At 51.1% G+C, this 26295-nt stretch overlaps 1 protein-coding gene across 7 annotated transcripts in view; it reads right to left on the reverse strand.

Moving 5' to 3' along the window:
- Positions 1–1365: 1365 nt before the first annotated feature.
- The window catches only part of TTC39A (tetratricopeptide repeat domain 39A), a 58277-nt gene continuing 33347 nt past the window's right edge, over positions 1366–26295 (reverse strand). For all 7 annotated transcript variants that reach the window (XM_010370398.2, XM_010370401.2, XM_010370400.2 and 4 more), the window contains 14 exons: positions 25852–25919; positions 23880–23944; positions 20638–20737; positions 19831–19896; positions 17451–17559; positions 16882–16949; positions 16732–16791; positions 15952–16113; positions 10490–10581; positions 8817–8937; positions 4632–4743; positions 4123–4237; positions 2952–3068; positions 1366–2393 (listed from right to left, as the gene is read on the reverse strand). In XM_010370398.2, the coding sequence (XP_010368700.1) occupies positions 2270–2393; positions 2952–3068; positions 4123–4237; positions 4632–4743; positions 8817–8937; positions 10490–10581; positions 15952–16113; positions 16732–16791; positions 16882–16949; positions 17451–17559; positions 19831–19896; positions 20638–20737; positions 23880–23944; positions 25852–25919 (1379 nt within the window). In that variant the 3' untranslated portion in view covers positions 1366–2269. The remainder of the gene's footprint in view (positions 2394–2951; positions 3069–4122; positions 4238–4631; positions 4744–8816; positions 8938–10489; positions 10582–15951; positions 16114–16731; positions 16792–16881; positions 16950–17450; positions 17560–19830; positions 19897–20637; positions 20738–23879; positions 23945–25851; positions 25920–26295) is intronic.

Genomic DNA, 26295 nt, shown 5'->3' on the forward strand with positions numbered 1-26295 from the left:
GGAGGTTACAGTGAACTGAGATCGTGCCACTGTACTCCAGCCTGGTGACATAGTGAGACTCTGTCTCAGAAAAAAAAAAAAAAAAACACCTGAAATTAATGTTGAGATAAAGTTTTGTTTTTGTAAACTGCAATTTTCCAAAGTATATGTTTGGTGTCCTGTGAGTAGTGCTGCTTTGATACAGCACCAGGCAGCATTCCAACATGTGGGGAAGCCATGGAGGCCTGTCCTCCTGCAGCCTGTCTCTACCGCCCTACCCTGTCCTGTCCAGGAGCCTAGAAACAGGTTGGTCTCCCAGCATCCAGGTTTTGGAGAAGAGATAGCTTGCAAAGAGATTACTCTCTATGGAGGACATTCTTTTGTTTCATTCTAACAAAATGAGAGAGATATATATATATTTGGGATGGATTCTCCCTCTGTTGCCAGGCTGGAGTGCAGTGATGTGATCTTGGCTCACTGCAACCTCTGCCTACCGGGTTCAAGCGATTCTCCTGCCTCAGCCTCCCAAGTAGCTGGGACTACAGGCATGTGCCACCACGCCCAGCTGATTTTTTTTGTAATTTTTAGTAGAGACGGGGTTTCACCATATTGGCCAGGATGGTTTCGATCTCCTCACATCGTGATCTACCTGCCTCAGCCTCCCAAAGTACTGGGATTACAGGAGTGAGCCATCATGACCGACCAACTGAATCTTTATATATTAACCCAGCCCCTTGGCAGATACTGTGTTTGTTAAATACAGCAATGCTGGAAGATTGGAAAGTTTAACTGGTTTTTCTCTTATAGAAATTGCATTCATGCATTTGGGGAGTAACGTTTTCACAGATGAATATTTTTACTGGGCGCGTGATTTTCCCTACAGGGAAATGGTTAGGTTGAAGTGTGCTGACATTAGAAAGTGAAGGGTAAAACCTGGTGTTGGTCACTGAATCTGAGTTCTCACTTTAACAATCCCAGAGGTTGCAAATTCAGATGCTTTTAGGGGCCAGAAAGGTAACAGACGTGTTTAAAGTAGCCTCGACTTAGCTCTAGCTGATTGTTGCCTCATGGGAATGAGGCTCAATGTTGCCAGATCTTTTTTTTTTTTTTTTTTTTTTTTTTTAAATTACAGGCCAGGAACCAGATTCATTTGTGAAATCTCCCCATTTGTGAATGCTGGTAACTTATTCAAAAAGTTTAAAACATTGTGTGGTCTAAATAAAACATACATAGGCCATGTGGTTTCTGATTAAGACTTTCTGCCCGGCCTAAGGATTCATGCAACACATATTGAAATATATGATGCACGATCCCTTAAGGGCATAAATTTTATCACTTAAATGTCTCTTGTCTCTTAACTGAAGAATCTAACACATACACAACAGGTCAAGAATAACAGTTCTAAGAAAAATGCTGTCAGTAAGTAAATGTACCTTGGAGTGAAGTACAGAAGATTTTTATCTTTCATAAATTATTCCCAGTGGTTTCAGTTTGGCATACAGCAAAGATACAGACTGGATTCTGAGAACCTCCTCCTGCCCCCCAAAATTCCTGGCTTTGGCACAGAAAGGGCCACACAGCTCTTCCATCAAGCCATGGCATTTCCTACTGGTGGAGATGGATTTTTCTACACAAGAGCTCAGATTTTATCTCACTAAAAAGACATGCTTGATTTTTAAATTGGAAATTTACAAAAGGAGTGAAATGAAGTGTGAGTAGTAAGGTAGTGGATGTCTGTGTGCATCCTCGTGCCCAACCCCAGAAGCATTGAAGCCTGAGGCTCAGCCTCTCCCAGGCACTCCTCAGGTCCTCTGAAGGCCCTTCAGTCACACAAGCTGAGAACTTGCTGAATTTGAAAAGCAATTTGCCCTTTGGCATCATCATATAAAGAGATTTACCTCCAGATGATAATAGGTGAAGACAAAGACTTACAGGTGGTTGGTGGTTGTTGGTTTTTAAAGCCAACTGTGATCCCATCAATGTATTTCTAAGGAAAATGTAAACTGTTCATACATTCTCTTAAACATCACAGTGAAAAGCAAGTACCCGTATGTGTGATAGGCAGGCAGAGGGCTCCACCTGCTCTGCCCTTGGCAAAGGCCCTTGGCCACATTGGTGAAAATGCCAGCTTGGCTTCTGCACGGATACCCATGTCGTGCCATCCAACTGGAGCGCCGGTGGACCCCAAAGGCAGGGCAGGGCAGGGCAGGGGGAGGGGATCTTTTGAAACGTTTCCAGGAGCTCTGTCCAGCTGTCTGTTTGTCTTCCAGCCCAGAACTGCTGCACAAAGCTACAAGGACACTGATGAAACCATGGATCTGCTGCTGTTCTCTAGGGAAGACTTGGCTTGGAGTGTGGCTGCCTGGATTCGAAAGTGTGTCCTTGACTCCATGGAGTAATTCTTGTAGTTTTGCCTGGAATTGAGCAGAGAATCAGACACATGAGGCTGCTTGCTCCCAGAGATGCTTTTCCTCCTGTTGGAGCTGTGTGAGCCCCGCCAGCAAAGGAAGGACTGTAGAGAAATTCCTGGGTCCCGAGAGAGTTGAGCCCTGCCCAGTGGGAGAGTTAACCAGAAGCGTTTGTGGCCCCTCACCCCTGGTATCATGCCCACTGGAACCACTCCTGGTCCTCCTGGGTTCCTAAGCTTGAAGGGGTGGTTTTAGGGAACAGACCTCTACCCTGGAAGGCAGGAGTCATGGGTCCTAACACAGCCGTGCAGCTGGCTTCTGATGTGACCTCGGGAACTTACTTCCTACCTCTGGGAGTCTAACTGCCCATTCATACATTAAGAAAGAAGTCTTCCTATGACAGGTGAGAGCTGGATTCCGAGAGACACAGGTCTGCCCTCTAGACTGCCAGACTGGCCTTGCTAGCAACTCCACTCACTGCTATCTGGGCAACTCTGTCCCCAGCCAGCTTCTGAGCTGAGTTCAGAGGGAGCAAAGGACAGATTGAGGTTATCCAAGGCTTACTTGGCAGATTCTAAGAGTTTGATGGCCTCTTCGTTTCTGCCTTGCTCCATAAACAGCAGGGCCAGCTCCAGCAGGGCGTTTGGGATCAAGTAGTGGTCATATTTAATCTTCTTTTCACTGCAGAACAGAAGACATGGCTCAGGTTCCTCCTCCTGAGCCTTTCCCAAACTGCATGTGAGGATTTCCTAACCTGAACTCCAATTTTGGGAGGTTCCCACTACCAAGCCATAGAAAGGCTGGGATCCACAGCAAAGGCTTCCCATCCTGTGTGTGTAACCTTGGGCTCCAGCTCCCTGACAACTTATGGCTCCTGCCATGTCCTTAATCCACCGCCACCTAAGTCCCGACCTCCCTTTCTCCAGGTTGAATGGTTTATTGAAGTCTAAAGTCTCCTGTCTCTGACCTATCCCCTCTGGCCCGACCTCCATGCTGCCCTGGAGATATCCTTTTAAACCCCAAGTCTTCCTTGCCCAGTACCCTTTCTGGCTCTCTTCTTTGGAATACAACTTAGCCTTGTGAACAAAACATCCAGGCCCTTCTCATTCTATCCCTCCTTATTTCATCTTCAATCTTTTCTCTCTATGACTTCACCCAGGCAGGCAAAGACCCCATCGCCATCACCCCGCCTCAGGTGTCTTTCCTGTGTCCATGCACTGGTGCATGCTGTCCCTACTCTGCCTCAAACCTGTCCTCCCTTGCTTTCTCCGCCTGATGAACTTCCCAGTTTCAACGTCAGCCTTGGAAAGCGTTTCCTAGTACCTCCCATGAAGTTTAGGTCCCTCCTCGGGCACCTGCTGTCCTCTCTGCTTTCCTCTAGCATGACCCTGACGAGCCTTGGTTGGGCTGCCTACAGCTTGCCATCTGTCACATTGCCCTCCCCGAGGGCAATGACAGAGTCGCTGAATTACAAACTCCAGGGCACACTGTTCACTCAAAACAACGTGGATGTGCTCCTGTAGTCACGCAATTTGGTGGCACTGGGAGGCTAGTTCTGAATTATCTGTACAGGTCCTGGCACAAGTCCTGGCAAGAGTGGACACTAGTTTAGTACCTGTGTGGTGAGTGGGGGTTGGCTAGGGTCAGCCACTGCAGTGGGCATGAGGATGGAGAAGCCCTGAATATTCTACCCAGGAGACTCAGACCCAGCAGGAGCAGCTGCAGAGGCACTTACTTGGCAGAGATGCTCCTAAAATTCTCCTCAGCCTCCCGGACACGGCCCAGGTATTTCAGACACAGGCCTTTCAACAATTTCACCAAGCACTCGTCATCCACTGAGTACTCGTTCTCTGAAAATAGGGATGTGAGGGAAAAAGACAGACTTGTTCATTTCTACAGCAGTTACTTATAGAGCCCCCTACTCTGTGCTAGGTCAAAGGGACACAGGTAAATCAGACATGCTCCCTGTCCTCAGGGAGGGTCACATCTGAGAAGGAAAGGCAAATACTGAGACAATGACAATACAGTGAGGTCAGGACTGAAGGAAGCCCCATGGCTGTGGGAGCCCAGAGGCTTTGACCCTACCAGGGGGACAAGGAACAGCTGCTTGGAGGAGCTCAGTCTAGAGAAAGAAAGGAGAATTGCCAGGGTAGGGAACGGGGGAAGGACATTTTTGGCAAAGGGAACCTTCAGCTGTAAAGACCTGACCTAGCCTGGCAGGCTCAAGGGCCTGAGGGAAGTCACCTGGGCCTTTCTCCAGCATCTCTTCCGCCTTGGTGATGATCTCAAGCATCCTATCCGTGAGTGTCGGCTGCTTCCCAATCACAGCGTAGCCGTTCCAGATGTACATCATTTCCTGAAGGCAGGAGGGCAAGTCAGTCCCAGGCTTCTTTCCTAATGGGGCCTCAGTTTTCCCATCTACAAAATGGGCAGTTCAGATCAGAGGTTCCCTAAAGGCCCTTCTAGCTCTAATCATCCATAACAGGTCTCAGTCAGCCTGTGAAGCTGTGGGCCTGAGGGGGTTATGGGAGCCTTATCATTGATTTCGTACTGAGCTCTCACCTTACCCCAGTGAAGATGTAAGATAGACCAATGTCTGTACTGTGCTACTCATAGCTGCCGAAGTTTTCCAGCTATTTTTCTGCTCATGCCCTCCGAGCGCTATCATGTCCTTTCTCCCAACCTCTCTGGGGCCACTTTCTGTCCTTTAAGGACCAGGCCACGCTCCATACACACATTTCAGGACAACAGAATTTAAGGCTATGTCACCTTCTCTCCTACTCCTATTCTCCCAAAGCAATGGGCTAAATAATGACACTCATATTCCATTTCCTTTAGAATGAAGTTACCATTACTGAGACTCTCAAAACACATCTGATTCCTTTTCTTCTTTTTCTTAGATTCTTTTTTTTCAATTAAAAAAATTTTGGTGGGCCAGGCACAGTGGCTCACGCCTGTAATCCCAGCACTTTGGGAGGCCAAGGTGAGTGGATCACCCGAGGTCAGGAGTTCGAGACCAGCCTGGCCAATATGGTGAAACTCCATCTCTACTAAAAATACAAAAACTAGCCGGGTGTGGTGGCACACACCTGTAATCCCAGCTACTCGGGAGGCTGAGACAGGAGAATTGCTTGAATCCGGGAGGCGGAGGTTGCAGTGAGCCGAGATGGCACCATTGCACTCCAGCCTGGGTGACAGAGACACCGTCTAAAAAAAAAAAAAAATCTTGGGGCCAGATATGGTGGCTCACACCTGTAATCCCAGCAGCACTTTGGGAGGTTTAGGCAGGTGGATCACGATCACTTGAACTCAGGAGTTCAAGACCAGCCTGGGCAACATGGCAAAACCCCATCTCCACCAAAAAAAAAAAAAAAAAAAAAAAAAATTAGCCAGGCATGGTGGTGCAAGCCTGGGGTCCCAGCTACTTGGGAGGCTTAGGTGGGAGGATCGCTGGAGCCCAAGAAATCTAAGCTGCAGTGAGCTATGATCACCCCACTGCATTCTAGCCTGGGTGACAGAGTGAGACTCTGTATCAAAAAAAAAAAAAAAAAAAAATTATTTTCACCTTGTCTTTGTCAGGCTACTGGTTCCTTTTCTTTGTTTGTTTTTGCCTTGACTGCCAGGAAGCTCAGAATACTAAATTAGGCTGAACATGGTGGCTCATGCCTGTAATCCCAGCACTTTGGGAGGCTGAGGTGAGAGGATCTCTTGAGCCCTGGACTTCAACACCACCTTGGGCAACACAGTAAGATATTGTCTCTACAAAAAAATAAAAATAGTAGCTGAGCATGGGTGCATGTCTGTAGTTAGGAGGCTGACATGAGAAGATCCTTTGAGCCCAGGAGTTTGAGGCTGCAGTGAGCTATGATATCACCATTACACTCCAGCCTGTATGACACAGTGAGACCCCACCTCTAAAATATTTAAAAATAAAATAAAATAATAATACTAATTTAAACTTTCATTCATAGTAACTGTGTTTGCTTAAATGCGCATTTCCTAAACTATCAAACCAGGTAATGGATGTGAAAACACTTTGTAGCCATAAAGTTCTAGAAAGACATTATTGCTGTGGTTCTTGTTATTATGTTCTAGGAAGGGAATTTCAGTTTAGACCAGTATTTCTTAAATTGTTCTCTGGTTCCAAGTTAGCAAATGTTTAATTTAATTTTATTTTAGAGACAGGGTCTCACTCTTGTCACCCAGGCTGGAGTGCAGTGGCACTATCAGAGCTCACAGCAGCCTTGACCTCCTGGGCTCAAGCTATCCTCCCACCTCAGCCTCCTGAGGAACAGGGACTACAGATGCATGACACCACGCCCCACTAATTTTTGAATTTTTTGTAAAGATGGGGTTTCACCATGTTGGCCAGGCTGGTCTTGAACTCCTGCCCTCAAATGATCCACCTACCTTGGCCTCCCAAAGTTCTGGGATTACAGGCATGTACCACCACACCCAGCCAGCAAATGTTTCATTTTTTAAAAAAGGATTCTTCCCTTCCCCCCAAATAAATTAAAATTAAAATTAAAAATGATTCTGTGGCCTAGTAAGTTAGAGAAAAAACGTATCTTTTTTTTTTTTTTTTTTGAAAAAACATATCTTTAAGCTTCTTCTTAGATTAATATGTAAGACTCCAAGAAAGTCTATAGTATATAAACTGTATTTAGGCCAGTCTTTCCCAAATGAAATCATTTAATGCATAAACAGTATTTTGCAGATTACAGTTTGGGAAATTCTCCCCTAAGTTTTCGGTATAGTTGCTTCCCTTGCCCTTCCTACAATATCCTTCTGCTCCACTTGATAACAATAGCTTTACTGGATTTTTTTTTTTTTTTTTTTTTTTTGAGACGGAGTTTCACTCTTGTTGCCCAGGCTGGAGTGCAATGGTACAATCTCGGCAACCTCCACCTCTTGGATTCAAGAGATTCTCCTGTCTCAGCCTCCCAAGTAGCTGGGATTACAGGCATGCACCACCACGCCTGGCTAATTTTGTATTTGTAGTAGAGACGGGGTTTCTCCATGTTGGTCAGACTGGTCTCAAACTCCCGATCTCAGGTGATCCGCCCGCCTCTGCCTCCCAAAGTGCTGGGATTACAGGCGTGAGCCACCACGCCTGGCCTATTGTATATTTTAAACCATAAAATATTTTAAAACTTTAGAAATACTCAGGTTGTAAGTGCTGAATCAAACTATAGAAATATTGACCTTTTTTTTGAGACAGAGTCTTACTCTGTCGCCCAGGCTGGAGTGCAGTGGTGTGATCTCGGCTCACTGCAAGCTCCGCCTCCTGGGTTCACACCATTCTCCTGCCTCAGCCTCCCAAGAAGCTGGGACTACAGATGCCCGCCACCACACCTGGCTAATTTTTTGTGTTTTTAGTAGAGACAGGGTTTCACCGAGTTAGCCAGGATGATCTCGATCTCCTGACCTCATGATCCGCCCACCTTGGCCTCCCAAAGTGCTGGGATTACAGGCATGAGCCACCGCGCCCTGCCAAATATTGACCTTTTCAACTGATAAAGTATTTAACACATTTTTCTCATTCATGCTCATAACTGCTCTGTGAAATGGGAAAGGAATCTATTATTATACCCATTTTACATAAGGGGAAGAGGGAACCGACCTAAGGCTATTCAGTTAATGAACAGTACAGCCAGGACCAAAAAAAGGTCTCTCAAGCAGGCTTCCTGCTACTTTTCCGGCTCCCTTACTACTTGAATAACAAGGACTCTTAGCAAGCTGGAACTTTATCGGACGCCTACTCAAATCGTGCATAGAATTAGCATCACAACCATGGCTCAGAATATGGGCTGTGGGCCTAGACTGCTGAGTTCAAATTCTGACTCCAACTCACCAGCTGTGTGACCTGGGCAAGTTATTTGATCTTTCTACTGATCTGTTAGGTCTTGTTACCCCCATCTGTAAAATGGAGATACCAGCAGCGCCTACTCAGAGGGTTGATGTGAGGCTCAAATGAGGCAACAGGCAATGGCTGTGGGCAGCCTTGAACAGAGCAAGTGCTCAATAACAATGTTGGCTATTATGTGAGTTCAGAGTTGAATATAACGTGAAGATGCTGGCCCAGTGAAGAGGACCGTGAAAACAATGAAAATCATTGTGACAAGACTGGAGCAGTCAGGCTGGGATCACAGGCAGCCGGGTAATGCCTCTGCCTGGGCACAGCAACATGGGCGACCCTCTCTGCCTCTTATCTGCAGCCTGCCTGTCTCTCCACTCCCAGCCCCAGTGGACCATCTCTTTCTAAGGGGTAGAGGCTGGGTCAGACTCGCAGGTGAATTGGGAAACCCTCCCCAGACCCCTGAGGCATGAAGGTCTTTCTCCTCATACACTTCCCCCTAGCTGTGGCTCTCAGTGAATCCCCACAATCCTATACCCGGAGGGCAGTGCCAGTCCAGACCTCCTACCCACCAGAGCAGGCACTGGCAGCGAGACAGGGTTGGAGGAGAGGTAGCGCCGGGACTTCCGGATGGCAAACTTCTCTGTGGGTAGAGATTTCCCAGCAATCTTGAGCTTCAGGCCTGGCACAGCTCTGCAAAAGAGATGGGGAGGGTGGGAGAGGATGAAAAAGAGTAGGAGAGGGCGGAGGGTCCCCAGCCTACCCAGCTACGCTTGGCCCCTCTCTGGGCCTCAGTTTCCCCATCCCTACAATGACAGTGTTGGACTCTAAAGAGCCTTCTAGATCTGAAATAGCCAGTGGCTATGGTCTTTATTTTAGAGAACCTGCCCCAAGACCTGGCCACTTCCTATGGCTGGGCAAGGGGTTCCTCCCCGCCAGCTGGCAGAGGTGCCAGTGTGCCAAACACCCCGGGCCAGCCCTGCCTCCTAGTTATCGCCTCCACTCCCAGGCCCCATTTCTGGGGAGGACTCAAGAGTTTAATCCCAATTTCACAGGAGAGACCAACACTCAGAGAAAGAGTGGGACCTATCCAACACCAAACAGCTCAAACCCTTAATTAACTCTTGCCTCACGAGTTCTGGCCTTCTCAGCTGTTTCCAAGGGCAGAGCAAAATGCGGTATGCCACCAGGCACGCCTCCACATCTGGGGCCTCACCCACCCAGCTCCATCCCACCCTCCTCCTATTTCTGCCACAGTCACTGGGTGTGGCTGTGACCTCAGGCCTGAGCCATGTAGGCACAGGAAACAGCTGGATGTGGGTGTGAGGTCCTCCCCAAACTCTTCGTTTGCTTATTCACTGTAGAACCTCTCTTGGCCTTAATTTCCTCATCTCTAAAATGGAGGTAATGACACCTGCCCTCCTAGGCTTTCTGGAAGAGTCATCTGAGAGGAGGACATGGAATCTGCTGTAGTAGCAGACACTCTGGAAGTGATAAATGCCCTATTATTGTGACAGCAGTAGCCTAGGAGGCCCATATTTTACCCACTTCCAGGTCTGCAAATTGGGGTCAACCTCACCAAGACTGGAGGAAGGCGCTAAGCTCCATCCTCCACCTGCCAAGGCTGAGCTCTGCTCCAAAGATGCTTCACAGGAAGCAAATTCGGTGGTACAGGAAGAAAGAAAACAGCCACCACTTAGTGGGCAGCTTCTAGGCTCCTAGTTCTCTGCCAAGCTCTTTACATTTATTATCTAGTTGATTTGCAAAACAGTGCTGCAAGATGGAGGTTGTTATTCCCATTTTACAGATGCCAAAGTTGTCCCAGGTGACACAGCTAAGAACAAGCAGAGGCTGGGTTTACTCCTGTTTGTTCGATTTCGACTCTCAGCTCTCCACTGTGCTTCTCTGAGTGTCTCAGGTTAACTCAGCAGAGTGAAAGACCTTCCCTCCCTGGACCTTGGTGGCCATATCTGTCCTCCTGCCCACATGAAAGAGACTTGGAGGGAGATGATATTGACAAAACCATTTCTGTGAAAGAAAGCCTCTGAAGAAATTCAAAGGGCTCCAACCACCAGTAGCAGCAGCATGGGGTGGCAATGGGAGGGGAGGACACGCAGGTGTGTCAGTCCTGGGGTGGGGGCAGGGAGTCACCCCACTCCTCCCTCCGCAGTGCCCACAGCTCAGGATAGCCTGGCTGGTCTGTCCATAGCGGCCTACACAGTGGGAGCACGATGGTGAGACCCACCTAAATAATTCCACTTCGTCGTCCCCGAATGGCTTGTACTCCTCCTTACCAAACATGCTGAGGTAGGCGGCCTTCATGTAAATGTAGGTGGCCTGTGTGAGACAGAGCAACAGCCAGGTGTGAGCAGCCCTCCTCCAGCCCCAGCCCGGCTGGAATCTGCAGGCGGACCTCACGTGGCCCAGCATAGGAGTTCGCGTTGTCTCCAAGCCCCAGGGGAAAAACGAAGGTAAGAAGTTGAAGCAACTTGAAGACCGGAATCCAGGACAACCCATGTCAAAGCAGCCACCTTCTTCTCCACTTGAAGCAGTGGCAAGAAGAACCCATGCAACTAGTAATGGGTAGGACAGGCTGAGGCTGCGGCAGAGACACAAGGACAGGGGCTCAATCGGGGTTTCTGGGAAGCAACACCTTCAGAGTGGGCCCCTGAAGGGCAATGGGGAAATTCCCTGAGGCCCCAGACAGGGCCTTCCAGCCAAGGGGAAGGGGCTGAGCAAAGCCTGGAGGCCACAGGATGTGTGTGGATTATCAATAGGAGGATGAAGCACGGGCTGTGAAAAAAAAAAAAAAAAAAAAAAAGAGGCTTGAGCCAGAAACGTGAGCAGGGCCTGGGTCTGCTCAGCTCGGGCCACTCTGGTAGAACTAACTGCCTTGCTGTGTGTGCCAGGAACAAAAAATCCAGCACCTCGCTTGATCCCAAAGCCAATGCCAGAAAGGAGTCCGTACCCTACCTCTGCTTCCTGGGACCCCAGAGACACTGGGGCAGAGCCGGGAATCGACCCCACGTCCTTGCCCACTAGATGCACAGCCAGCCCTGACAGTGAAACCGTGGCCCTGCGGGAGAACCCCCTACCCTACCCAGTTCTCCCTGCACGCCACGCCCCTTCCTCAGAAGTCCCGAGACAGGAGCCTGGCTCTGTGCTGCCCTCAGGTGGCCAAGTTTCGAACCACAGCTCTTGCCTCTTGGCTAAGAAAGGGTGGAGAGGAAAGGGCGCCGGACATCCGGGAGTCCTGCCTAGAGAAGGCGGAAAGCGGCCTCCACCTGGCAGCCCCACCCATGCCGGGGCCACAGCCCGCCCTTTAGAACATGAGGAAAAGCTGGCTTTTGTGGGAAGAGTCTCCCTCCCTGAAACCTGTTCCCGGTCCCATCTTTTTTTTTTTTTGAGATGGTCTTGCTCTGTTGCCCTGGCTGAGGCTGGAGTGCAATGGCGCGATCTCGGCTCACTGCAACCTCCGCCTCGCGGCTTGTAGCTGGGACTACAAGCCTGCACCACCACGCCTGGCAATTTGTGTATTTTTTAGTAGAGACAGGGTTTCACCATGTTGGCCAGGCTGGTTTCAAACTCCTGACCTCAAGCTATCCGCCAGCCTCAGCCTCCCAAAGTGCTGGGATTACAGGCATGAGCCACTGCGCCTGGCCCCGGTCCCATCTTTAACCTCCCGGGTCGCCCTTGTCCTCTCCCTTTCCCTTGCCCCTGATGTGGAGGCACCAAGTCCCAGTGACTTTACCTCCCGTCTCACTCTAGGATCCTGCTGGCCTTGCCCTACGGCTCTCATTATCGCACTGCCACCATCTCCACACCGTCTCCCTGTTCCAGGCTACCCGGGATGTCTTTCTGCTGTCCTGGTACACATTGTCTCCTGTCTCCCTGCTGCCACTCCTGTCCCCTGCAAGCCATTTCGCCCGCTGACCTTTTTAAGTCAGCTCACGTCAGTCCCTTCTGGAAATCTGGTTGTATCCCATCACACTCAGGAGACATCTCCTACTGTTTCCCCGACACCTGCCGCACTCTAGCCATACGATGGCCTCCGGGCTGTTCCCAGGACACATCAAACACACTCCTACCCTGCCCTACACAGCTCCCCCTGCCCAAACGGCCTGCTTTGTGACTGCCATGTGCTGCTCCTGCGCTCCATTCTGCTGTCCTCTGAGACAGGCCTCCCCTGACCTCCCCTTACAAAGGAGCCCCTCCCGTCACTCCCTGTGCCCGGCCTCGCTTGTTCTTCACTGCACTTACTGGAACCAGACATCATGTTATATTGCACATCTGTGTTTCTTGTCTCTCTCCCCACTAGGATGTGAACCTTGAGAGGGGGTCTTTTCCTGCTCACTCTTGTATTTCCTGGCCTAGAACAGGACCTGGCAAGTGGGGATGGCCCAGCAACTGCTGGTGGGCTTCCTAAAGCACCTATCTAAGCCACAAGCCTGCCAGGGCTCCCCTAATGCTAGATAAAGCCCAAACAGCCACTCACATCCTCCAGCCCTAACCTTTCTTTTTCTGGCTCATCTTCTGCCATTTCCTCCCCTACACTCCTTAAACTCTCCTCGGGCCTCTGCCTGTGCTGTTCCTCGGCCTGGGATGCCATTATCCCTTCTCCACCAGGCTCACCTCCAAGAGCCTTCCCTCCTGCCCACAGACAGCTCACCCTCACAGCACCAGCAGGGTTAGGATGGAGGCTGACTGAGAGTCGTGGACGCCTCAGCTCTCCCCCAGAGATGTACAGCAGCCACAATGGGGGAAAAGAGCAGCTGTCTCCCCTGATACAGGCCCCCTGCTCTTCTGCTGTGCAAACTCTTCACCCCATGGCACAGAGCCCCTCCGCAGCACCCTGCACCCTGGCTTCTGAGCCTTTGGTCCTGCCGCCCTCTCAGCTTGGGGTGTCCTCTCACTTCCTCCACTCTGCCTCCCTAAATCCTTCCTCTCCGAGACCCACCTCAGAGGTCTCTCCTTAGAAGCCTTCCTGTCCTCTTGGGTTGCCCGAGGATGCCTTTAGCTCCTTGGGTTTCCCAAGCCCTGAGCATGCCACTGTCACCGCCTTGTGTCTGGCCATCTAAGCCTCCAGACTGCCAGCACTGGGGGAAACACAAAGGCCTCCACAGGGCTGACTGTAGGAGATAGGTCAGGGTTGGAAAAATTATATAAAGCAGCAAACCTTCTTGGAAGGCTGGGAGGTTTTGCAAAAGCTTCGGAAAAGGCTGTGGCTGAAGACAGCTGAGTTCTCTCAGAGTAGATAACAAGAAGGGAATTGATCTAGATAAGTTAGTTAGTTTACTTAGGCCTCGGAACCTGGCCTTTAATCATCCGAGCGGAGGACTGCTCTCTCCGGGGGTGGAGCTGGGGGCACAATGTTAATTACCCAGAAATGAAGTTTGCTTTAGGCCTTTGTCATTACATCTGTACTAAATAAATGCAAGCATGGCCGGCTTATGGGGGCTGCTGCTGACTCTGGCAAGGGTCCCCTATCTGCTGACAGGCAAGCCTGTGTCTGCGTACTCTGTTCATCCATCACTCAGTCAGGGTCTGCGGGTCAGACCCAGCAGCTGACCTCGGAGGATCCTGGCAGAAAGGGGCGCTGCCTGCGCAGAGCGGGTGGTGCCTATGGCAATGGCCAGAGGCCCAGACCCCAGGACTATAACTTGGTGGAGTCTGCGGTGGCCAAGTTCTGGAGATTAGAAATGGGTGGGGCCCCAGAACTCAAGAGTGTTACAACCCCCGTTTTTCACAGGAAGTCCTCATGAGGAGAGTGTTGGAGAGAGAGCGGCACTGGCCACCCCAGCGGGCTGGGAACTGAGCCAGATTTACTGACAGCTGGGAGGCCTGGCCCACCTTCCATTCCTCTATATAGCAGCTGTGTGCCCCCACCAGGTCTCCCTTTCCCCATGTGGTTAGCCCCAGCCACCCACCTCTACAGAAAGGCTTCAAGAGTCACTTTCAGTTCAAAAACGTTCCCTAAGGCCCAGAGTCCCAGCACTTCAGGAGGCAGGGATGGGAAGATTGCTTGGGCCCAGGAGTTCAAGACCAGCCTGACCAACATAGCAAGACCCTATCTCTCAAAAAAGAAAAAAGGTTCCCTGAGGCTTTGTCCTTGTTGGGAGTAGGAGGGGGTGTGGGGGCCATGGGAGCTGGGCCTGAGGAAGCACCTTCAACAGCAGGGTGGGCTCAGGGCAAGCCTTGACTCCCCGGGAGGACTCTAGGACCAAGAGAGAAGCAGAGGCCTCTGAGTCACACAGGACTGTCCTCAAATCCAGTGTCTGTCACCAACAGCCATGTGGGTAAGTCACAGTCCTCGCTTAGCGTCAGTGGCCCTCATGTGCCCAATGGAGATAATAACTTCTCCTCACTGGGTGTGGTGTGGAGGACATGACAGGTGCCAGACACACGTTGAGAGCTCAGGAGAAGCCTGTTCCCTTCCTAGCCCCACCTGCCTCAGACCCAGAGAATTCCCCTTCAGCTTGGTCCCCAGGCAGGGCTACTGAAAAGAGACCTCCATGTGGAGGAGGGGGAGGGACCAGATGCAGAAGACAGGTCTCCTAACAGGTGCCAATGCGGGTCAGTTCTAACAGCTGCCTAGAGCTTTGCAGGGAAGGCATCTAAGGTCACAGCCAGGCTCATGGCAGAGGATTGATGAGCAATGTCTGCTATGGGCAGGGGATGAAGCCGTGAAGACCCATGTCCTGTGTATTTACAAATAACAGATTAGACGTTTGCTGAGCTAGGTGGTTCTAAGACTCTTGGTTCCAATTTCTGCACTATCATTACTATGATGGTACAAACTAACACTTATTTCAATACTTACCGTGATAAATGTTTTCTTTGGTAGGCAAGCATCTGTTTGGCTTTGTTTTGCCTATATGGCATCTTGTTAATCCCTCCACTATTTCTGGGTGCATCATTTTCTTCTGTGGAACCGTCCCTCTCCTACTCTCAGCCCATGAAGAATCTTCCCACCCCTCTGTTCCAGGCATTGGCATGTGACAAGTCAGACCAGTGAGGCTGAATTGTGGGACTCTGGTTGAAACCAAGGGGAGGATGTGAGTAGAAGCAGCCCATGGCCACCTTGCCTGTCACATGGAGAAAAGCTTCCTGCAAAGATGTCACAGAAACAAAGATGTCACAGGATAGAGCACAGTCACAGATGGAAAGACCAAGCCAGACATTTCATTTGAATTCCTGGATCCAGCCCTACCTGAAGTCGGATGTGCCAAGAATGTTCAGTTATATGAGCCTTTTGTGTTTTGGAACTGCATAGTCCAATATAGTGGCCACTAGCCCTACATGGCTATTTAAATTTAACATTTAGTTAATTAAATTAAATAAAACTGAAAACAATCAGTTTCCCAGCTGCACTAGGCACAATTCATGTGCTCACTGTGTACATGTGACTGGTGACTACCATATGTGGGCAGTGCATAAGTAGAACATTTCTACCATAGAGACAGTTCTGTTGGACAGAGGGAGCCATGTTTCTGTCCTTTGTGACTAGAAGTCTCTTTGTGACACACTGTGGTTCAGAAGTTTCTCTTGTGGTCTTTAGTTCCTTCCAAGCCTGAGTCCTATTAGAATTTACGGTTATGTTTAGATTTCAGCTGAGACATCTGTGTTTAGTTAGGGATTTGGCCCTGGTCTGGAGGCACACAGTCAGCCCTGTTCACCCAATGCTCCTAACACATGGCATCAGCCCACCTTGGACCAGCAGTTCTCCTTGCTGAGCAGGTCGGCGTAGAAGTAGGACATCTTCCACTGGCCCTTGTAGGTGAAGCACCACATCAGCTCCCAGTAGCACATGTGGTGGAACTGCTTCCAGTGCTGCTGGGCCTCACAGCACTCCTCGAAACGCCGGATGGCCTGCAGGCACCTTCTGGTCAGCCTGACGGGTGCCCACCCAGCCCCAACCCCTCTGCATCCTCCACACCTCCCAACACCACAGCAGACCGGGCCTCTCCAGGTCATGGTGGTCCAACCCTGTGCTAGGCTCAGGTGGGGCCCCAGGAGCCAGGAGATCTGGCCTCCAGTCCTGGTTTTTACCTCCTAAGTCTTACATGACCTTGGGCCCAAATACAGCCCCCGTCTGGGACTCTGGTTTTTTGTAACAAATTGAAAGAACAGGACAGAGCTATAATGGAGGGGAGGTACCAGACTCCAGCCTAATCGCCATGCCCTAAACAGATGGGCTTTCCCAACCTCTGCCTCCCTCAAGCACCTCCCCGCACCTCCCTCCACTGCAATGCTGCAGTTCTATATCTCCCAGTCAAAATCCCAGGCACCACAAATGCCGCCTCCTCCCTGTCTTCCCAGGCTGCTCTGTCAGAAGGGCCTCTCCCTCTCCTGCTCTCTGGTTGGTTCTCACTTGGGGACCCCCTCCCAGTCTGTCCTGTCCCTGAGTATGTCACATGTGCCTGACTTACTACTGGCCTGGGAGAGCCCGAGGGATCCCCAGCCCCGGCCTGGACCCCTATCACTCACTGCATCAATGTTGCCTTTAATGACTTCAATCCGCCCTGCGAAGAACAGGAAGATGGCGCCCTGCAATGACACACATGCAAGTCCGTGTGGGTCCCTGGGGGTCTGTGGGTGTTTGTGGGCTGGGGGTACCGGGCAGCGCATGGGGCTCACCTTAGGGTACCGGTTAAGGTAGGGCTTCAAGAGCTTCTCGGCCTCCTCGATGTTGACGTTCCCAGTACCTGGAGGAGGTGGTGAGGGAGTCACAGAACATGTCACCACCCCTGGCTCCTGTGATCCTGCCAGCAACCCAGTAGGGGCTTCCCGGGGTCTCCCCTTCCCCCTCTGTGAAATGGGGATGATAATTCTCCCTGTCCCTAGGGTGACATGAGGATTATATAAGGCAGTGCAGATATCGCCCCAAGCACTTCACAGGGCTCGATAACCAGGAGCCTGTGTCCACCAAGGCTGTGCCCAGAACCATAAGGTGCTGTACACAGTGTCTTCACACCCTCCACAGGGTGGGCACCCCCCGCCCCCCCATTTCACAGACGAGAAAACTGAGGCTGGAACCTAGTCACACTGTGAGGCAGTGGGCGTCAGCAGGCCAGTCCCCGGGACAGTGGATATGGCTCTGTTTCTGGTTTCAGTACCCCTATCCCTAGCTGCAGGGGCATGAGCAGGGTCTGTAGCCCCTCATTCTCCTGCCCCCGCGGAAACGACCAAACCCCAGGGGCACCTACCGAGCACGAAGGTGAGGAAGGTGTGGTAGCACAGCAGGAGCATGACACATAGCACAGCGCGGAAGCTGTGTCCTGACGCGCCCTCCTCCAGCTGCAGCAGCCCGTAGTCCTGAGGGGACGGGAGGGTGGGTGAGGCTCCCAGAGAGGGCAGGGGCCTGGGAGGCGGCTGGACAGCTGTGTGGGCAGTGCTGCCGGCAAAGGGGAGGAAGAGCGCTGGAACCCTGGAGGCCAGGTCAGCTGTGTGGCCCTGAGCAAGGGGCTGCCCCTCAGTGCCCCAGCGCATTCCTGGGGAAGGGGACATGGCTGCCAAGGCCAGGACAAAGGCTTGGCGGGTCTCAGGTGTCCCCCACCTTCTCCACAGCCCCTTCCTTACCCTCTCTGTAGTCACCGGCTCGGCTGCCCTGCGATGGGTATTGAGGGCCCTAGCAACCCAGGTCTGGCTGGGAGCACGAGAGACACGGAGGTGGATGATCCCAGCCATGGGCTCAGGGAACAGGTGGGGCCTGGGAAGGCTTCCTGGGGGAGAAGACTCCAGAGCCTGGCTGGGGAGGGGCTGGGGGCAGACCCCCCACCTTGTTTCCCTGCCTGCAGTCTCTGCCCCGTTCTGTCCTCCAGAGCATTCTCGTTCTTTCTAAAACACAAATCTGACCTGCCTCACTCCTGCCTCAAACCCTCCATGGCTCCCCTGCCTTCGAGATAAAGAGGAAGCCCAGGCTGGCACAGTAGGTCCCGCAACCTGCCTGGCCAGGCCACACTGCCTCACCTCTGGGCCCTCCCTTCATCATCTTGAAGTCCTACTCCTGACCCATGTGCTTTCTTAAGGAAACAAAACTGAGAGAGACCTTCACAGCCTCTAGCCAATGTTTTCCAAAGCTCAGACAGCAGAGGGCAGCTAAGATTTCAGGGGTCTGTGGGCAGGCACCAGGAAACACTGAGTCATGGTGAGTGTTTTCCCTTCTCAGTTATCTTTCTATCCTTTGGTGGTGCCCAGGAGAAATCCCCAGTCCTTTGCTCGTGGGGTTTGAACTCTCTCACCCTAAGCCCCCTTTCTCAGAAAGAGGCAGCCCTGGCTGAATCCGGGCCCACCACACAGTCTAGCTGGGCTTTCCAAAAGATGGCTGGGCCCTTGTGGTATTTATTTATTTTTTTTTTTTTTTTTTTTTTTTTTTTTTTTTTTTTTTTGTTTTTTTTGTTTTTTTTTTTGTTTTTTTTTTTTGAGGCGGAGTCTCGCTCTGTCGCCCAGGCTGGAGTGCAGTGGCGCGATCTCGGCTCACTGCAAGCTCCGCCTCCCGGGTTCACGCCATTCTCCTGCCTCAGCCTCCCGAGTAGCTGGGACTACAGGCGCCCGCCACCGCGCCCGGCTAAGTTTTTGTACTTTTTAGTAGAGACGGGGTTTCACCATGGTCTCGATCTCCTGACCTTGTGATCCGCCCGCCTCGGCCTCCCAAAGTGCTGGGATTACAGGCGTGAGCCACCGCGCCCGGCGTGGTATTTATTTTTAAGATTAGGTTCTTATCATGCCAAATAATATGGAGGTTTGTGTAGAGATGTTTCCTTTGAATCAATTTCAGAAAAAGTCATGAGTCACTTTTGAGAAAAGTAATATATACATTATAATAGAGAGGTCCGTGCTTGTGGCAAATATCAGTAAGGGTCAGTGCACATTTGAGAAACACTTATCTGGTCCATAACAAGGTCCTTATTTTACTAAAAAGAGGCTCAGAGAAGGTAGGGACTTGCTCAGAGTCACAGAGAAAAGAGGATGAGGATGGACTGACCCAGAGATCCTAACTTCCAGGCCAATGCTCCTTCTACCACACCATGCCTCCTCCACCAGGAAGCCCTCCCTGATCTGCTGCCTTCAACCTGGGATTGGTACTCAGGTTCTTGCCCTCAGTAAAGTCTCTGGGTGCTTGAGTTCTCTTGTTCCTCCTCAAGGTCTGATGCCCAGTAGGGCCTCCCTCAGGCATCTGCTGGATGAAGTGGTAGCACCAGAAAATGGTCCTTGGGGGAAGGACTTGCTCAAAGTCTTGAAGTGAGGCAGTATCTACAGAAAGAGGGACCAGCCCCTGACACCTGTCAGGCTCAGAGAATGTGTGATCCTGGGCCACTGATGGAGCTGCCCTTCACACCCACCCTCACCCACCCAGAGCCTCTGCACCCTGGGAGGGCCAGGCAGGGATCACTAGCCCCATGCGCCTGGAGAGAAGACTGAGGCCCAGGGAGGTCTGGGCATTGTCCAGGGTCATACAATGAGAGGGGCTGAGCCAGGAGGGGCACCTAGGCCCTGTGGCCTGTCGGCCTGTCAGCCCCTCCCTGTCCAGCCCAGCCCCAGTTTTGGGGCTGAGCAGGTCAGGGGTGCTAGGAGGCAGGTAGTTACCTTGTTTCCTGAAAACCCCACGAACTCCAGCAGCCTCAGGATCCTAGTAGGAAGCATGGACAATGTCTGCAAGAAAGGAGGCAATCAAGCATGTGAAGGTACCCAGAGGGGGCAGGAGCCACCCCCACTGTCCCAAGGCTTGCTCTTTAGCAGGCTTTACCTGGAGAGGAGAGGGCCACCCCTCTAACTTTGGAAAGGCCCCTGGCCACCTAGGTTCCCGAGGCTAAAATCTTCCCTAGGAAGCTCCTCCTCCCTTGATCAGGCACAGTTTTCCCAGACTTCCTGATCCCTCTGCCTGAAAGCCCCTCCTCAGCTGGGAAACTCCTAGGAATCCTTCAGGAGCCAGCACTGATGCTCACTCCCTCCCGCAGGAAACCTTCCCCGACTCCATGCAGGAGGAAGACTTAGTTCTCTGTCCCCTCGAAGTCATCAGCTGGTTTCAGGACTTTCTCCTTCCCTGCCACTGGTAAATGTTTAACCAGTAGCTCTCTAGGGCAGAGAAAGCCCTGATTTATTATGTGTGCCATGGTCGGGCACTGTGAAGGCTCCACCATAGTGGATTTCAAGCTACTGGCCTGACTTGGGAAGAAATGCACTGATGGACTCTGGAGCTGGCTCCAGCGCCCACTCCACCCCCACCCCAGCTGTGAGTCCCTGAAGGCTGGCCACACATCTGGTCGTCTCTGGATCCTGGTGCCCAGCACACAGTCAGGTGCAGGCACACTTGGCAGTGACCACACGAGTCAGGGACAGAAGGGGAGACTGAGCTCGAGCCAGGCACTGTGGAAATGGGGGAGGAGCACTCACCAGGTTGAAGGCCCCCACACCGAGCTTCACTCCTCCTTCAAAGTGCGGGTGGTTCTCACCCTTGCAGTATTGTGAGGACTGGACAAGGCTGTCCAGCTCCCTGCAGAGAGATGCCAAGTCCTGTTTCAGCCACTGCTGGGGGTGGGGGGTAGGGGCTGGGACCCCTTCCAGCTGGGCCTCAGGTAAACTCCCTGGTGGTGGATTCATACAGTTCTGGTGATCCTGAGAACTGATATTTGAGGAATTTCGAACCCCATCTCCCACCATGATAACACACTCCTCACCCCTGAATTTCAGCCGTATGGGCCCTGGCACACTCTGCCATGGGCAGCTTCTGGACATTTGTTCGTACTCCACATCCTGTCTAAAAGAGGTTTTCTCAGCCTCTGCACTGCTGACATTTTGGGATGGATAATTCTTTGTTGTTGGGGGTGGCAGGGGAGCTGTTCTGGGCATCTTAGGATGTTTAGCAGCATCCATAGTCCCTGAGCACCAGATGCCAGTAGCATCCTCTCCCCAGATGGACAACCAGAATGTCTCCAGACACCGCCAAATGTCTCAGAGGGGGACATCACCCGTAGCTGAAAACCACTGGGCTAGCCCAAACACCTCCTCCTTCAGGAAGTCTTCCTGGAGTCTCCTGGTTGGAATTCAACTCTATTTCTCCTGGTTACTAACTGCACAGAGCCCCTAGCGCAGCCACCTGGGGCAGGACAGAGGCTTTAGCGATGTGTCTGCCTCCTTCCTGGGCTGACAACGTTTTGAAGGCTTTCCATTAGCAAGCTTGAGGCTTCTCTGTGCCAGGCACTGGAAGACAGCAGGGACCAAAGCCACCAAGCCATTGCCCCCAAGGCATTCTCACTTTAAGGGACAGACCCTCCCTCCCCCCATTAAATCACTATGAGGGTGATAGCAGGCTCCAAGGAGAAGAATCCTTGGACCTGACCTCGTCTGGGGATAGGAAAGGCTTCTCTGAGGAGGTGACATTTGAGCTGAAATCTGGTACAGAAAGCTCAGTGCAGAAAGTGTTTCTGACAAAGAGAACAGCACGTCCAAAGGCCCTGAGGTAGGAACCACCTTGGCATATTTGAAGAACTGGGGGAAGGCTCAAGGACCTAAGGCAGAGGGAAGTGGGAGATGTGGCAAGCAGGGCAGGGGTGAACTCCCAGGAAGGACTCAGCAATAACCCAGGACTTCTTTTAAGAGCAAGAGGAGCCTTGGGAGTTGGCAAGGGATGGCCTGACAAGGTGTGTGCTTTGGCGACATCATTCTGGCAGCTGGTAGGGAGGCTGGGGCCAGAGCACTTGTCTGGTTTTTCTAGAAAACTTCTAGCATAGGCCTCCAAGGTAACGTGATGTCCACATGCTATATGGTACATTATACCCTAGCAATACCTTGTAACAAGTTCACAATATCCCTGCAGGGAAGCAGCTACATTAAATGGGGGAGATAAAGATGATAAATAGGCCAGGCGCGGTGGCTCACACCTGTAATCCCAGCACTTTGGGAGGCCGAGGCAGGCGGATCACCTGAGGTCAGGAGTTCGAGACCAGCCTGGCCAATGTGGTGAAACCCCATCTCTACTAAAAATACAAAAAATTAGCCGGACAGGGTGGCACACATCTGTAGTCCCAGCTATTCGGGAGGCTGAGGCGAAGAATCGCTTGAACCCTGGAGGCAGAGGCTGCCGGGAGCTGAGACTGTGCCACTGCACTCCAGCCTGGGCTACAGAGCAAGACTCCATCTCAAAAAAAAAAAAAAGACTTTTTTACTTTTCCTCTTTTTTTCAATTTTTTTTTACTGTGATAAATATACATATCATGAAATTTAATATCTTAACCAATTTTAAGTGTACAATTCAGTGGTATTAACTACATTTCCATTATTATGCAACTATCCCCAATATCCCTCACCATGAATTATTTTCTTCCTGTAAAAGTAAAACTTTATTCGCCTGTCTTTTGGTCTACAACTTCATGTCTATCCTTAGCCCCCTTTGCCATGTGATTTTTCTGTCTCTCTTGCCTGATGGAAAAAGCATGGAGTAAATTATCCGCCTTCTCTGTGGTGCATGTGGACTACTGAGCAGGTGTAGTAAGATTGGTGTTGCTGTAAATTTATCTTTACCAGCTTCAGCTGGGCTTCTCCGTACTGCCAGTCACTCTTGTGCTGTTTCCATAGTGATTTCTCCATAATCCTCTGCATATTTCAAACCTTATCTACTCTCTTTAAACCTCTTGCCCCCACCCCCCTTGTTTTTGTTTTTGAGACGATATCTCGCTCTGTCACCCAGGCTGGAGTGCAGTGGCATGATATCAGTTCACTGCAACCTCCGCGTCCCAGGTTCATGTGATTCTCCTGCCTCAGCCTCCCGAGTAGCTGGGATTACAGGCGCCTGCCACTGCGCCCACTGAATTTTTGTATTTTTAGTAGAGACAGGGTTTCACCAGGTTGGACAGGCTGGTCTCGAACTCCTGACCGCAGGTGATCCGCCTGCCTCAGCCTCCCAAAGTGCTGTGATTACAGGCTTGAGCCACCGCGTCCGGCCTCAAATAAACTTTTAATGGAAATAAGTTTTAATGCAACACTTGGTGAGTGGGGGACTGGATTTTCAGAGCTTTTGTTGCTGTGGGAACCATAGATGAGGGATTATGGAGCCATGTTGGGTAAAAATGCTCCGGACTGAATCTTCATTCATAAACACAGCCTGGGCCTGGGCTAGTTTGAATGTCAGGGATCCAGAGACAGCATGGAAGTGATTTTGGCCTGCAGAGAGCGTGTCCATGCGCGCGCGCGCGCGCGCGTGTGTGTATGCATGTGTGTGTGTGTATACCTTTCCTGTGTACTAGAGTTAAAGAAGCCTTCATGGGGAAAGTGGTATTTGGACTGGGCCTTAACAGATCTGTGGGAGTTCTGCTGCTGTTCCCAAAATGGCTGTTCCTGTGGCTACCTCCCTGCCCCCACCAGACCACCCTGTGCAGAATCTGTGTCTTATTTTCCCCAGCAGAGGGTCAGGCAGGGAGTAAGCACTCAAGGGACCAAAGGGAAGAGACACAGCCAGAAAGCCAGGGGAATATGATTCCAGGAGACCATGCCTAAGGGCATGGAAATTGGCTTGCATCAACAGTCTAGGTTCTGGCCTTGGTTAGTACTCTTCTCCTCCCACAAAGCCGCCTGAGGGGGACAGCACAGCAGAGGCTGTGACCCAGAGTCTCCACAAGCAGATGGCCAGCCCCACTCACTTGTAAGTCTGATAGCTGTTTCGAACTTTGATGCCACCTTTGATGAAGCTCACCATGTTCTCGTCCTGCAGGAGGAAAAGATGCTGACCGCCTGGCCCAGGTGGGCAGCCGTAGGCTGAGAGGGATCAGGCAAGGCTCTGGGCCTGACTGCCCCTCCCTGTGAGGAACCCTTGGGGGATGAGGTCGGAGATCAGCCAAACCAGGCCTCCCTACTCTTTGGCTCAACAAAACCTCTAAAATGCCCAGGGTTGGACCAGCCTCCCAGGTACACGTACTCTGTGCTTGGAGAGAGGCCTGGAGGGGCCACGCCCAGTGGTTAACAATATCTCCCTCTAGGTGGAGGGACTGCGAGAAAGGAGAACAGGATGCTTGTTTTTGGATTGTGTGTGGTTTTTACAACAAGCAGGTATTTATCACATTTATAAATGTAAAGTTCCGTTGCCTACGGCCGCCAGCAGCTCTATTCAATGTTTACACCCAACGGAAGACGGATGGACAAGGGTTGTGGAAGTTCATGATAGCCAAGAAACAGAAACAGCCCAAATGGCCACCAGCAGAAGGACAGATAAACAAACTGCGGTGTGTTCAGGCAAGGGAATAACACACAGTCACATAAAGCCGGGTGAAGAAAGCAAGACCCACACCACTTAGGAAGCTCAAAAGCAAATGAAACATCACCATATGCTGTTCAGACGTGAGTACAAAGCTGAGAAAGCTATTTTTTTAAAAAAATAGGGTAGGGCCGAGGTGGGCGCATCACTTGAGATCAGGAGTTCGAGACCAGCCTGGCCAACGTGGTGAAACTCCATCTCTACTAAAAATACAAAAATACAAAAATTAGCCAGAGGCTGAGGCGGGAGAATCGCTTGAACCCAGGAGGCGGAGGTTACAGTGAGCTGAGATCACACCACTGCACTCCAGCCTGGGCGACAGAGCAAGACTCCGTCTCAAAAAAAAAAAAAAGAAAGAAAGAAAAGGGTAGGGGACAATAAACATAATACTCTAGGTAGTGATTCCCCTGTTGGGTGCATGGACAGGGTGAGGAGGAGCCCCCAGGGTGAGGAGAGTTATTGCCAGTGTTCTGTCCTCCAGTTGGGTGTGGTGTTGATGGGTGTTCATTATTTGTAAAAATGTAATAAACAAACAAAACAAAATGTCGTTTATGGTGCAATCACTACAGTGAATCCTAAAGCAAGGATTAGGATTAATCCAATTCTAATTTCCCCAGGTCAAAAAGATAGAAAAAAAAGCTATGAAATGAACCAGCACCCCAACACTAAAATGTCCCTCTTCTGCTAAATACACATATATAATGATGATGATATGTTCTCATTATAACCCAGGCTTTCAGGCAAAAGCATGCAGTGATCATTCTCATCATTCCCACTGTGTGGTGAGGAGACCTGGGCTCCAACTTCATCAGACCTAGGTTCAAATCCCTGCTCATCATTTGCTAATCATGTGACCTTGGGAAAGTGACCCCTCTCCTCTAAGTCTCCCCTTCACAGGCCTCTGTGGTGAAGATTAAATAACAAATATAAATATTAGCAAAAACAAACTGTAATGTGTGTAAGGTATGTAGAAACTACATACCTGTACTGTGTGCAAAAAGTCTGGTACATCACAGGTGCTACAGAGCTTGTTAAATGAATCACATGGAAAGCAGGCTTTGAGACAATGCCTATCATCCCCACAGGACCCTTAACAGGAAATGTAGCAGCCACACAGTGGAAATAGCATCCCAGTAACAGTGGGAGCGCATGTGCTCGGGGTGTGAGGAGGTGATGCCCATCACTTCCCTTTGAGACCTGCCAGGGGCAGGAGTGTGAGGGATGGGTCACGATTGCTACAGGGGATGGGTCGCGGTTGCTATGGAGGATGGGTCACAGTTGTTCTAGGGGATGGGTTGTGGTTGGATGTGGAAATTGATCTTCTGAAATCCCAGCCTCCCTGTACAAGTGGGGGTCCCTACCTGCAGGAAGGTCAGGGCTGCTCGCTGCAGCAGGCACTCTGCGTAGCAGACCTCAGCGTGGATTTCCTCTGTGGGGAGAAAACCAAAGCCCCGTGGCCTCCTGGGACTCTAATCAGGAGGCCTGGGACGAATCCTCACACCCCCACTTTCCCAAAAGCAAAGGGAACCTATGTCAGCACCTCTCCTGTCCCCTACCTTGTCACCCAGTGCTTCAGAGTGTTCGTCACTGTCCCTAGAAGCTAGCTCACACCCTCCCCAAGAAGGTCGCCTAATATTGTTCTCCAAGCACCACTGTAGGTGCTGTGCACCCAGCAACATCAGATGCATTGTGGGGCGCTAGAACCTTCCAGGGCTCTTGAGGAGGGTAAGGCTACTTTCTCCTATGCTGCAGAGCCCCTCACTGCTTGTGGTCAGCCACTGCTGCCTCCAGGACAGCTGCATGTG

The sequence above is a fragment of the Rhinopithecus roxellana genome, chromosome 12 (genome assembly GCF_007565055.1).
Source record: "Rhinopithecus roxellana isolate Shanxi Qingling chromosome 12, ASM756505v1, whole genome shotgun sequence".
Taxonomy (NCBI): domain Eukaryota; kingdom Metazoa; phylum Chordata; class Mammalia; order Primates; family Cercopithecidae; genus Rhinopithecus; species Rhinopithecus roxellana.